At 34.8% G+C, this 13,254-nt stretch overlaps 1 protein-coding gene across 3 annotated transcripts in view; it reads right to left on the bottom strand.

Moving 5' to 3' along the window:
- LOC306854057 (RNA-binding protein Nova-1-like) overlaps positions 1–6,876 on the bottom strand; it is a 50,099-nt gene extending 43,223 nt beyond the window's left edge. Inside the window, exons 1-2 of one of the 3 annotated variants that reach the window (XM_079391849.1) lie at positions 6,194–6,840; positions 1,366–1,428 (exon numbers count right to left, since the gene is read on the bottom strand). In XM_079391849.1, coding sequence (XP_079247975.1) covers positions 1,366–1,428; positions 6,194–6,350 — 220 coding nt within the window. In that variant the 5' untranslated portion in view covers positions 6,351–6,840. Of the gene's footprint in view, positions 1–1,365; positions 1,429–2,056; positions 2,239–6,193 lie in introns of those variants that run through there. The other 2 variants (XM_079391851.1, XM_079391850.1) reach the window with 2 other exon arrangements.
- Between the last annotated feature and the right edge of the window lie 6,378 nt (positions 6,877–13,254).

A 13,254-nucleotide genomic window follows, 5' to 3' on the forward strand; every position in this document is an offset into this window, starting at 1 on the left:
AATCATATAACTGCTACTGCGTGAGTTAGCTGGGAAGGATTTGCATGAAGGTATGATATTCATTCTATTCAGGAGCAGTTTCCACGTTTCATTAACCGTTCACGTTAGTATTAACTGTATTAACAAAAACTAGTTTGGGACTGCTATTTAATTTCCTTACCTATAGGCTGTTTATTCTAATCATATTCTTAAAATATTTTCATTAACAATCTTTTCATTGGTAAATCGCTTAGGATAAAAGTGTCTGCTAAATAACTAAATGTAAATGTAACAGTCTTAACTTAATTTTTGTGAAATAAATTTGCTTTGTTCTATATATATATATATATATATATATATATATATATATATATATAAATATATATATGGTAAGTGGGTCACGGCTTGATGACCATGGGAAAACGTGGGTCCCAAGGCCAAACCAGTTGAGAACCACTGTTCTATAATATATTCTAAAATATATTCTTTTATGTTTAACAGAAGAAGAAAATCATACAGGTTTGGAACAACTTGAGAGTTTCATTGTAGATGATGACAGTATTTTCATTTTCTGAGTGAGCTATCCCTTTAACAGTAAGGAATGGGATCATTTTAACAATGTTTTAGTCTTCTTGAAGTAATCTCATTAGAATCACAGGCCAATTGATCTGGATGTGTAATGAAGTGGATCTCTAAACAAGTATATTCTCATATTTAGCCAGAATAGTTGTACTGGATGCCACCAGATTATGAATTGCATAAACAACAAGGCAATAATGGAGGTTACTGTGACACAAATAAATGTACTCAGAACAGGGTTCGCAGACACCTCTAAAAGACAAATCCTGATTTTTCACTCGCATACTAAAAATTGCCGTTGATTTCGCCCTTCATAAACAGGCGGTTCAAACTGTGTCTACAGAACACTACAGATACATGCTTTTCTGCAATGACCCAGATTTCTAACTGAGCTAAGACTGTCCTCCTTTTGATTTGGATGAGTCTAAATTTAACCTTGATTAATATGGCGCAGGGTTCATAAATAATGTGTATCATGCATACATAAGTATTCTCTCTTCAAAAGCATCTAACAAAAGTCTGTTATGAATTGGATCAAGAGGCTGCATCCAGACTGGCTATAATTGACATTATCTACTCGAATTAATGTAACACATGATATTATGTTAAGCATCATATTTTCATGACAATATTGGGCTGTTTTGAAGGTTACACGTTTTAATTTAATTATGAGCAGCAAAATATAAAGCATTGTGGTGGTTATGCAGTGAAAAAGAAAGAAAGAAACATCACAGAATTAAAGGTAGACTCTGGTTTGCAGACATCAAAATCTGTATGTAATGTTTTGCAGAAAATTAAACAAATTACCGTGAAATCCGACAAAATCTGATGAAAATGGTGGATCATGGATGGCCGCTTGGTTGCATCTGTCTAAAAGAATGTGAATGAGAAAATTAATCTTTGTGGAAATCTCAGATAGAAAAACAAAACAAGATGAAGTACAGAACAATGAGAGTCTACCTTTAAACCAAGAATCAAGAACATACCTGTGAATGTTGATGTCATGTATAAAGATACAGGATGAAGTAATAATGAACTTTATAGCAATGACTTCTTGGTTTCCAATCATCTCCATGATTATTTTAAATCAAACATAGCCTGACGACATTGTTCAGTGAATAATACATTCAGTGAATTTCTCTGAATTAAAAGACTATTCCAGGTTCAATACAAGTTAAACTCAATCGACAGCACTTGTGGCATAATGTTGATTACAACAAAAATTAATTAATTTGTACTTATGCTTCATTTTCTTTAAACAAAGCAAATTACAGTAAGGCATTTACAATGGGGGCCAATCTGTGAACATTAAAATACTCACTGTGTCAGTAGTTTCAGTCACAAGATGTAAACAGTACGTGTGTTAACATGATTTTAGCGTAACTAACCTCTTCTGTGTAATGTTATATCCAGGTTTACAACATGACAACATAACACCTAAACCCCTAAAATGACCGTAAGCATGACAAGAACAGCTCAAATAATACACAAGAATTACCAATTAAAGAGCTTTTGTAAAATTTGAAGCCCCATATTCCTCTGAAGTTTCTTCTCTTCTAAAACATGGAGAACCTACAGCCCAAGTTTGAGTTGGATCAAACTTATTTCCTTTCTCTTGTCAACACAAAGCCCTGGCTGAGAAAAATCAGTGGATTACACTACACGCATATCCGTAACAGTGCCTTTGAGGGAAATGAGTCCCTCCCATTGTGCTACACCGGGAACAAAACAAGAACAAGTTGGTATGTTGTTATTCTTCCCTCCAGCCTGCTTAATATCTTAATAAGCCCTGTCTTGTGTGAACATCTATATGATTACATGCATCATACTCACTGAGAAGTCAGAACAATTAATAAAAAAGTCCAAATGGGAATTACTCATAATAAACCAGTGTGTGTAAACACAAATCATTGGTTGCTAGAGGCTCCCAAGAGAGCCGTGGTTCAGAATAAGCAACATCAGCTTGAGGATTGAAGGTTCCTGTGGGCTTATGTTGGGGGCCTTAAAAAACAGGCATAAAGCTATAAAGCTATGAACACTTTGTTTCTTCTTTCTTGTACGAACAGTAGATTTATACCACATTAGATTTCAGATTCATAATTGGGCTGCATAGCATTTGTACTTAAGTACAACAAACATGCATCTAATTTTAGTGGAGTGATGAAAGGACCACTTTCCCTGCGCGGCTGTCCAAGCAACTGCCTGACCAAAATGGCTTCCGATATAAACATTGCACTCAGAATAAAACATACTACTCGCTTTCTACCACACGTGAGAGAAAGCAGCATGCTTTGTTCTAACAAGCGCGAAGGCTTGAGGAGAAGCTTTCGCATTGCTTCTTTCATTCATCTCATCCATATTCATCTCAGGTCCTGTCCTCCATTCCACGGCAGATGAGCCGAGCGATTCATCCAATGTGGGGCCGCCTTTTACACCGCCCTCCCAAATCCTCACCATCCTGCATGAGATTTTTTTTTTCTTTGACGCAGTGCATTAAAGAAAAAAACGAAGCAGCGCCCCCTTCGTGATTGTACGGTAATCAATAGACAGAGCGTTGCTTGGATAATCAATGGCTTGCTGCTATTGATGGGAAATGAGAGAGATGGACTCGGGAAGGAAGAAGTAACGATCGCCCTGACCCAGAACCGTGATTAGAGGCGAAACAAACAAACGATGGGGGAGCAGAACGCAGCGCACCCTAAATGTATTTCTGCTGAGCCTCTCAAAAACAGCCGTAGCAAAAACCTGTGCGCTTAATTTGAAAACCGGTGGGAGTATTGCATTGTAGGATGTGAGTGAACGAGGTGGGTGACAGCGACGAATCGTTTTTTTGTCCCCCGTATAAATGTCTGAGGGGGTGGAGGTGAATCTTCAAACACAGCTGGCAAATCATGTTTATGTAACAACCCCTTCTAAGACAGATCCCGCATCTATTTTCTCATCCTGCAGGCAGAAATGCACAAGCAAGAGAATCTAAAAAAAAGGCTAGTCACAAATTCAGTGCCGAGCAGCAACCGAAAATGTCTTTATATAGTAAAAACATCACTGGATCGTACACACACACACACACTTCCACGCCATCCAGCTAGGACATCTGTATCCCCTAAAACAACCTTTTGTAAATGGAAGCACTGTACTGTGCCAGTCCATCCATTTACAAAATTAAAACATTACATCTTATGAGACAGCTCGGGAACGTGGAGAGAGGCTCTTTGGTGAACTTGAAGTCGAAGACTTAACGATCAATTGGCAGGAAAATGATTCTTGGTTTTAAGCCAATTGACTTTCGTCAATGCCTATGACTTTGTTTTTCAGTCAGCCTTTAAAATACAATCATTCGTCATCCAAATCATGATTTAATCTGATAAATTATGAGTTAAAACAATATGCAAGTCAAACAAAATATGATACCAATCCAACAAGTATGTAAACACCAAATCAAAGACAGTAAATATTATAAGAAAACAAATTGGACACAATATTTTTGCAGGACTGGATCCTTAGTTTCAACTCAAAAGCAGTCCAAAAAACTACATAAATGGTTCAAACTCGCGCTAACGTGGCTGATGATCTGCCTGTGTAACGTCTTATGTTTAACTATAAACCACGAAGCGGAAACTACGGGTACATGTTGACCCTAAACAGATTCAGCCATGTTAATAAATGCCATATTTTTTTAACTCTTAATATAAATGGGAAAAATAGAACATTCCCTTCCACATTTTTATCTGTCTTATCAACTCTTAGAGATGTTAAATACTAAATTAATCTTTTTTTTTTTTAAATCAGCATTTCAATTTTATAATTTGCCATTTAAGTTAATAAATATGGATGAATTAATATAAATATAGATGCTTAAATAGAGCAATAGTGTCCTACCAAAATGACTGTGTTGTAATATTAACACATTCTTCTATACTACTGTAACTATATGTGATTTTAAATTAACTGGAGTCAATTAATTAAGTATTTAAATAGAATCAAGGCTCCTACATATTTTGACCACTTAAATTTTACACTACTTAACTGGCTAAGGGTTTCATTTATTTATAAAGACTGCATGCACAGAGAGCATTTATATAATTTAATAGCTAAAAATAACAACAGAAAATTGTGTATTACCAATAGAAAATTCCATCTTTCCATGACATTTCAAGATTTTATGAATTTCTTTGACATTTTCAGGCCTGGAAATTACTATTAAAATTTCCAGATTCCCTTCCATAACTCTGGAAACCCCATAGAATAATTCCTCTCGGCAAATAAATTCCGGTGAAGCCCTGATCTCTTGAGCATCAGTCTTTTCATTTGAGCAAATGGATCTGCAGGTTATGCCTCCCACGAGTCCAGCATGCTTCTTCTGACTGACAATTCATAACGCTTTCTGCATCGATTCTTTCACATGTAAACATCCGCCAATCACTTCATTTATGCGCCATGATTAACCCTTTAACTGTAACTACAAACACTTATTTTACTGAAAAACCCTTTAGCAGGTGAAATAAATTGTTCTTGCACTTCTATTTTAATTCTGACCTTTATTAAATATAAATACTGACCGCAGATATATTGCCTAGGCTAATATTTCTAATATGAAGATGTTTCTTCTTTTCTACCTTTAATGTGATGAAGTTCAAAAAGACCCAAATAAGATGGTTTCCTGCATAATGACACCAAAGGCGGGGATTTAACCATCACAGATCAGGAAAAAAACAATGGTTTGCACGGTTAACCTGTAACCAAACTACCATCTACCAATCAGCTAAAACAAAGGTTAAGAAATACAAGCATATTTTGTTTTTAACTGATTAATTACATGACTAGCCTAATAGTTTAGCAGACAAGTGTAGTGCACACAAGACATGTATGGCATCTGCCGGAATGCATAATAAACAAGCAAGCATGGGTCCAGTATAAACAATAGACTACAGTAAAAAATTGAAGGTATAGTGCACTTCAGAGCACTGACATGTTGAATATCTGTGATGCAGGTGAAGCACGCATACAAAACATTTCAGGCTTTTACTTCATTTCTGAGTATCATATTATAGTAGCCTAAATCTTAAAGTGCAAGTGGTATTATAATTCTTAACACTGTCATCATAAAATCTCATAAAAAAATAAAATAAAATAAATATTCTAATCATTTATCATTCATAACTTTATTTTTCAGGGCCAAATTTCAAAATAAAAGATTATAGATTACATGCACAAGATCATAACGCAAGGTCATCTGCGGTGATAGCAAGGATGCGTAAACGCAACGAGACGTGTTTTCTAATATTTTGGTACGCGCTCATAATATTAGCCTGTATTTAGAAATACACAACCGCTTTATTCCATACATAAGCCGTTAATTTAGGAATATAGAGGATGTGTTTGGTAAACGACTATCGTTGGTGCGTACGACGCAACTACCAATTCTGGGCCACTTAAAATGGACGCGAACTGTAAATATGAATATAATCCCAGATGCATATGTCTGGTGAAGCATGACCGCGTTAGATGGCGAGATGCTCGGTGGGAAGCGAAAATGAACCTGCCATGGACGATTATTCTTCCATTTACATCAGAGCACTTGTCTTTGGGAAGAGTCGCTAATTCATTGGCAAGTGAGATAACGTTTGGGTCTTACCTCCTGTGTTTGTGCGTTTGGTGCTGCTGGCCTCCGTCGGGGTCTCCAGGGGTCTTTTGCGGGAATCGGGGGGATCAGACTCCATGTGCGGCTGTTGATTGTGATGATGCGGATTGGAGAAAATCCCGTTTTGCTGCACTGCCCCACCGGCCATCATTTTTTATAAAGAAGCTTTAGGCTCGCTCTCGTTTTCTCTAGACGCGATACGCAGATATGGTCGTTTCTAAATGTGAAACCACGATGATATGAATGTTTGGTGTGCGTCGATCCTCCGTAGCAGCCTAGATACAGAACGAAAGACGCATCGATATCCAGTGGCTCGATTATGCTCAGGTTATATTAATAACAAGTGATGTGGGGAAACGTCCTCACTCGTGGCTTGCGATGGCGCTCTCCTGCTGAAAACAATATGTGACCTCAGTGGTCAGCACAACTCAAAAGATTCACGACTAAAAACTGGGAAGATGCACGCGGATAATAAATAGCAACGGGAGAAGGAAAAACAGCGGATCCCGCATGCAGGTGGACAAACCCTGCAGATAGAGCTGGATGGCGTTGAAGCGCTGGACGAGCGCTTGGAGGAGATGCGATGGTTTTGTAGGCTCTGACTCGGAGATGCTGCAGTCTTGCTTTCAGAGCATCTTTGCGCGTTTCTGCTGGGGCTCAGGGCATTGGGTGACGTCATGTGGAGCCGAGACCGCGGCTGTCAAATGTGGAGAAATAGACACGCCCACCTCGAGCTGTGATTGGTGGAGATTTGATTTTCTCCGGCAAAGCGATGTATGTATAAATCATGCTTGTCACATGACAATACAGGAGGAGGTGGCGGTGATGAAAATGCGAGAGCATCACTGTAAAATGTGCGCAGGGATGTAAAAAAATTCATTTCTAAATGCGCAGCTCGTCTCTGTCTAATCCACAAGAATTATACGACAGTACACCCTATTATTAGGCAATAATAATTATAATATTATTATAATGATGGTTTTTATTGTTATGTGATCTGTACTTTTATTTATTATTTTTGTAATATAAATTTTTGTCCTTTTATTTATTTATTAATCAAAGTAGTAGTACATTTATTTATTTATTATTTTCATTTTTATGCCATTTTACTATTACTATTACATTTACATTTAGTCATTTGGCAGACGCTTTTATCCAAAGCGACTTACAATTTATTACTTAATAATATAAATACAATTAAAATTGCATACAAAATTAAACAATAATACTAATTAACTTATATTTTATTAGTAGTAGTAGTAGTATTACATTTAATTATTTAATAAATTGTTAATGCAATAATATTAATATTAAACATGGCAAATTAAACAATAACACTACTGTTACTTTATTATTATTATTATTATATAATTTGTCATTTTATTTAGTAGTAGTAGTAATAGTAGTAGTGCTTTATTTATTTAAATTTTTATGCCATTTTATTATTAATTAATAATGATAATAATCATCACAATCACATAAATACAATTACAATTACATACAAAAATTAAACAACATTTATTAGTAATTTTATTTTTATTAGTAGTAGTAGTAGTAGTATTACGTTTAACTATTTAATTTATTATTGTTATTATTATTATTAATGCAATAATATTAATAAAAGACAAATTAATCAATAATAATTTTAGTGTAATTTTATTATTATTATGTATTTTATAATTGTATTTATTAGTAATACTAATAATACAATAATAATAATAAGTAAATTAAATACAAACAATTACATAAGTAATAAAATTTATGTAATTTTTAGGGCTACAAAAATAATTAATCGCGATTAATTGCATTCAAAATAAAAGTTTGTTTACATTTGTGTTTACTGTGTATATTTGTTATGTATTTATAAATACACACACGTTTGTATTAAGGAAAAAATATTAAATTTATACATAAAATATTTATATATAATACAAATTATATACAAGTATATATATATATATATTTTTTTTTATATATATGTGTGTGTATTTACATAAATATACACAGTACACACACACACATGTAGTAGGCTATGTAAACAAAAACTTTTATTTTGAATGCGATTAATCGTGATCAATCATTCTGCAGCCCTAGTAATTTTACTTTTATTATAAGTAGTAGTAATATTACATTTAACTATTTAATTTACGATGATGATAATGTTGATGATTAATGCAGTATTTGAACTTAAAAACGTATTTAAATTACAAATAAAAACTCACTTTAAAAATACTTTTATATTGAATATAAATGCATATTAAATGGATGAATGCAAAGATGTTGTATAGTGAAAACATTTTTTACTCTACAGTGTCCTCAGTGCCCAGTAAGGATCTCTGTATCCTCTTGTCACACACTCACACTCCTCCTGTGTCAACACAGGGCCAGAGGCGAGCACTTCTCTTATTCCAGATTCACATCAAGGTGATGCTGCACCGTCTACTGCATGCACACAAAGAGCCACCTCACGCAATTTCACATTTCTGTGGAAAAACTCAGCAGCGCGCCAGTGTCATCCGAAATACATAGGCCTATGCTCAGTTTGAGTGGAGGTATGTGGCAAACTGATACTGAGACATTAGGCTCTTATTTACTGGGGGAAAATTTAGCAAAATAAATGGCTATAAAACACTTGTTTTCTTTTGAGTCTGGCCATCCATGAAATGCAATCAATGTGAAACAATCAAAGTCAGTTGCTTTGTTTATTCCACCAGTCGCATTCTAGAAAAGCTCATTACTCATTAAATAAAATGGGTGATTATTTTATTTAGACCACAAAACTTCAGTAATGTGAGAATTATGATACATGATGCTATTGCTTAAAAATGGAGTGCGCTTCCATGGATCCGCAATCAAATACAGGCCTGATAGTGTGGGATTGGGGAAATAGTCAGGTTTTAGCAATTATTTAGCATGTTCACATATAATACATATATATTTTTATCTGGTGTTTATCTGTGTAACATTTAATCGATACAGTTAGATGCTGTGGATAAAATGCAAATATTTAGTTCATTCTATACTCATTCTTGCCAAAAAAAAAAAATATTTTCAGAATTTATTATGTAATATATAACATTAAATAAACTATTTACATATATTACTTTTTTTTTTCATATTTAATTTTTGTATTCATTTTCCGTGTAGAAAAAAATGCACCATATATATGCACCCAATCTGACAAAAAATAATAGACTTCATTAGTCCATATTTACATACCATGAACGCTTGTAGCAAAACAAAAATCAGGTTTTGTTTGCCAGCAACTCATTGCACGCAAATGTTAATTTCGGACAGATGGCGGTGGCTAAAGCTCTCCATTCCTGCAATATGGGTTTATGAGCCCGTGCAGTTTTCCCCCCTCTGTCACACTGGTGAAAGGGTGATATCTCGTCAAGGATGACTTTCAATGCATAACACCCTCCCCCACTCTACACACATTGTTTGAAGAGGGGACTCCATCTGCCCCCTTCTCCATAAGAGCACCCACACTATTGTTTCTGCAACTAACACAGAAAAACCTTAAGAATTGGCCGGACTGGGCAACATCTGGCATTGAATTCCACATTTATTTATGAGCAACAACATGGCACTATGCAGGTTTAAAAGGAGACAAGGGTATTTGATAATTCATCTGGCACAAACTGCCTTTTTGGAATCATTATCAAGTTGTTTTTACAAATAAACAACTACTAATAAATCCAATGAGGATACTGAGTTACTCCCTAACTATTGCTAATATCTGCCTTAGCTAGAATAATAAAAAATCTAATTATTTGTTTGCCAGATTGGGTGAATTTCAAACCATGTCTCTTCATTGTTGGACATTAAATTAAATGTTCTTTAAATTCATTTTCATTCTATAACATGGCTTTACAAATCATTCACATTTCAGTTATCATGCATACACAGCATTTTGATATGCGAGATGGATCTTTCCCCAGTTCCTAGCATTAAAACATCAGAACAGCAATACCGATATCAACCATAAGAAACAAAAGACATAAACAAGAGTCTCCATCTTGTGGGTGAATTATGGAAGCAGTCAAAGAGACTGGGAAGAGCTATTTCTTTGTCTGGTGTTACCAGATTACCAGATAAAAAAAATAAAAATAAAAAAAAAGGCTGCTGAGATGACAAACACAATAACTTTAAATACACATCTAAGAATTGTTTTTATATAAATATTGTTATTCAGTCCTCAAAGCTCTTCATATTTTGATGCCTCCTTATGAACTACAACACAACTGCACTGTTAAAATATAAACTATAGTTATTGTTATATCAGTAAGCATAAACAGCGTGCGCACTATAAAAAAAAAGTGTTCTTGGAATTAATAATAAAGCTATTAATAAACGTTGTATTCACTCAAGGAACTGCAGCTGTGGAGGTTACGCAAGGTTACTGTCCTCTTGTGCCAAAACCTTTCAGTTTGAATCTTTCACGTGACTTACAGCCACCAGAGGGCAGCAGTCTCACAACATCGTGTTTTTGTTTGTGTGTGTGTGTGTGTGTGTGTGTGTGTGCGTTTGTTTATTTCTTCATTCCCTTCTTTTATGATAATAAAGCTAGTTAATTTCGATTGTAATGTGGAAATTTTACATGCATATTCAGCAATAACAAAAAAAGTCCCTTTACCAGGATACTGTAGGCTATTTTAAAGATAGAGTATCCTATCTAAAAGAGATGAATTTGAACATTTGTATACTCCTGATGAAGGTCGTGTGACCGAAACGTTGTGTTAATAAATATTACTTTTTTTGCAAGTTGCGATAGTGTGCGGGAATTGCTTGTCTGTTAAAGATAAGAGTATCCAAAATCTAGATAGTTTACCGATCAGATTTATTGGAGTGGGTTTAAACAATATTGTTTATGCTTGTTCAGTGAACTATAAAAAGTTATGTCTCAAGGAACCGTTACGGTTTATAGGCGGCAATAAAGGTCAGTTATAACTGTAATGTCCGTAATGTAAGATGCCTTAACAGTTTTACAGGTAGACAGGAAGGACAGCTGATCATCCTTGCTTTGGTGAACCACCTGTAACCACGTGTCACATCCCCAGATGTGTTCAAGAACTTGCAAATGTCTTGGTGGAACAGTAGGGAAACATCCATAGGTGGAGGGCGAACCAACTCCAGGGAAAGACTAATGTTCGTGCACCTTTTTTATTTTTTATTTAATGTGATCACAATTTAATAAAACCTTGTAAGTTACTAATTATTACGGTTTCAATTCCATAGTTATTCAGACAGGGAGTATAGGCCTACATTATGTCTAGAAAGCGAGCAAAGAGCGTTTATATTTTCAAAGAACATTATATCACTCACTTAAGTCTAGCATGAGTTTTGGCACTCTCAATAACCTCCGTTATAATTAATGAAGCTGTGTAAACTACTTATGTATACTAGATCTGCAGCTTGTTTATGATGAGAGAATTCGCGAGAGAGCAGAATTCAGTCAGTGAACTAAACTTAACTCCGGCGTTTCAGCGATGATTCGTCTGAAAGCTTCTGATTGGCCATTGCATTCATAAACTCAACAGAATCATGTGTGATTGGTTATGATGCTGAAAGCTGTAAAAACGTGTAAAAAGAAATCTGATGCAGCATAAGCAGATCTAAATTTAATGCCATAGTCGACTTTTTATTTTAACTTTATTCGTGACAGTCGTAATAGATTTAGTTTAATTGTGCAGGGCCATTTCGGTGACATTTTTGCCCCTAGCCCCCATTAATTTCTGACCCTTGGCCAGGGGAAGACTAAGTTCCGCCTTTGGAAACATGTCACAGCAAGAACTGGCAAATCTGGGGCAGTCCATGAGGATGAGATGAGATGCACTAGTCTGTAGTATTTAAAGCTGCTGCTGACCAGACAAGATACTCACTTCAACTTTTGACATTGATCCCTAGTTCAGGGGCTCATTATTCAATTTTAGTTCAACTTTTATTAAAACATTTACATGCATTAAGAAACATCTGGAAATAAAATGCAAGACGACATTTCTTTTCTTTATGAATAATTTGATGTTTTATTATTTTCTGTTCTATCATTGCTGTCTGTGGTTCATCTTAAAGACAGTCAGTCCTAGTTTGTATAAACAGCTTGGTTTAATGATTTACATAAGAATCTATAGCAGATATTATGTTGTTAATGTTACATCGGAATGGACTTCAACCTTATTTCCGGTACTTTACTGAAATAAAATGGATTATATGTCAGACTTAAAGGAACACTCCACTTTGTTTTGGAAATAGGCTTATTTTCCAACTCCCCAAGAGTTAAACAGTTGAGTTCCTTTAAGTGGCACACACTACAGTTTCCACACAATATCCAAAGTTAAGAATTACACTTTCAGGACAAAGTCTGAAATTTTGTTGGGCAAACCCATCAACTAAAAATAGATTAGATCTGTACCTATAGTTGACAACTGACACCTTATTAAGGTTAACAATCTCCTTCAAGTTGACATGTTTATTGGGCAAAACCATCACCAAAGAAACTAGGACTAGTCATAACAATTGAAAAAATACTAACATTTCTCATGGCACAAACAAAAAAGTACAATGGCAGCATAACAACATAATGACCATAATGTTACAAATTAGAGTCTCGGAGAGGAAAGATTTTGTTAAAGTTTGTTAAATTTTGGATTTTGTTAAAGCTTATTTTATTAAACAAGGCAAGACAATAATCCAGAAAGTAAGACCATTAACAACAAAATTGAAAAGAAATGACTCCCCAAAGAAAAACAAGGCCTAACACAATGAAATATATAAGGACAAACAAAATAACAAGACTAATTAACAATGATACATCAGTATCTCTAGTGTAGGAAACACACTGAAAAAGCATATACCATGAAACATTTGTAAATCACTTTGGATAAAGTGTCTCAAATGAATAAATGTGCAACACATTTTATTTATTTATTTTTTTATCAAGTTTATGAAATACTGCAAACTGAAAATTTGGTCCCAAACTGAGTGACCAAATTAAGACTAAATTTCCTACCCTGTTAACATACCTAGTGTTGTTTCCATTGAAATTAAACATT

This window comes from Barbus barbus (genome assembly GCF_936440315.1).
Source record: "Barbus barbus genome assembly, chromosome: 34".
In the NCBI taxonomy this organism is placed as follows: domain Eukaryota; kingdom Metazoa; phylum Chordata; class Actinopteri; order Cypriniformes; family Cyprinidae; genus Barbus; species Barbus barbus.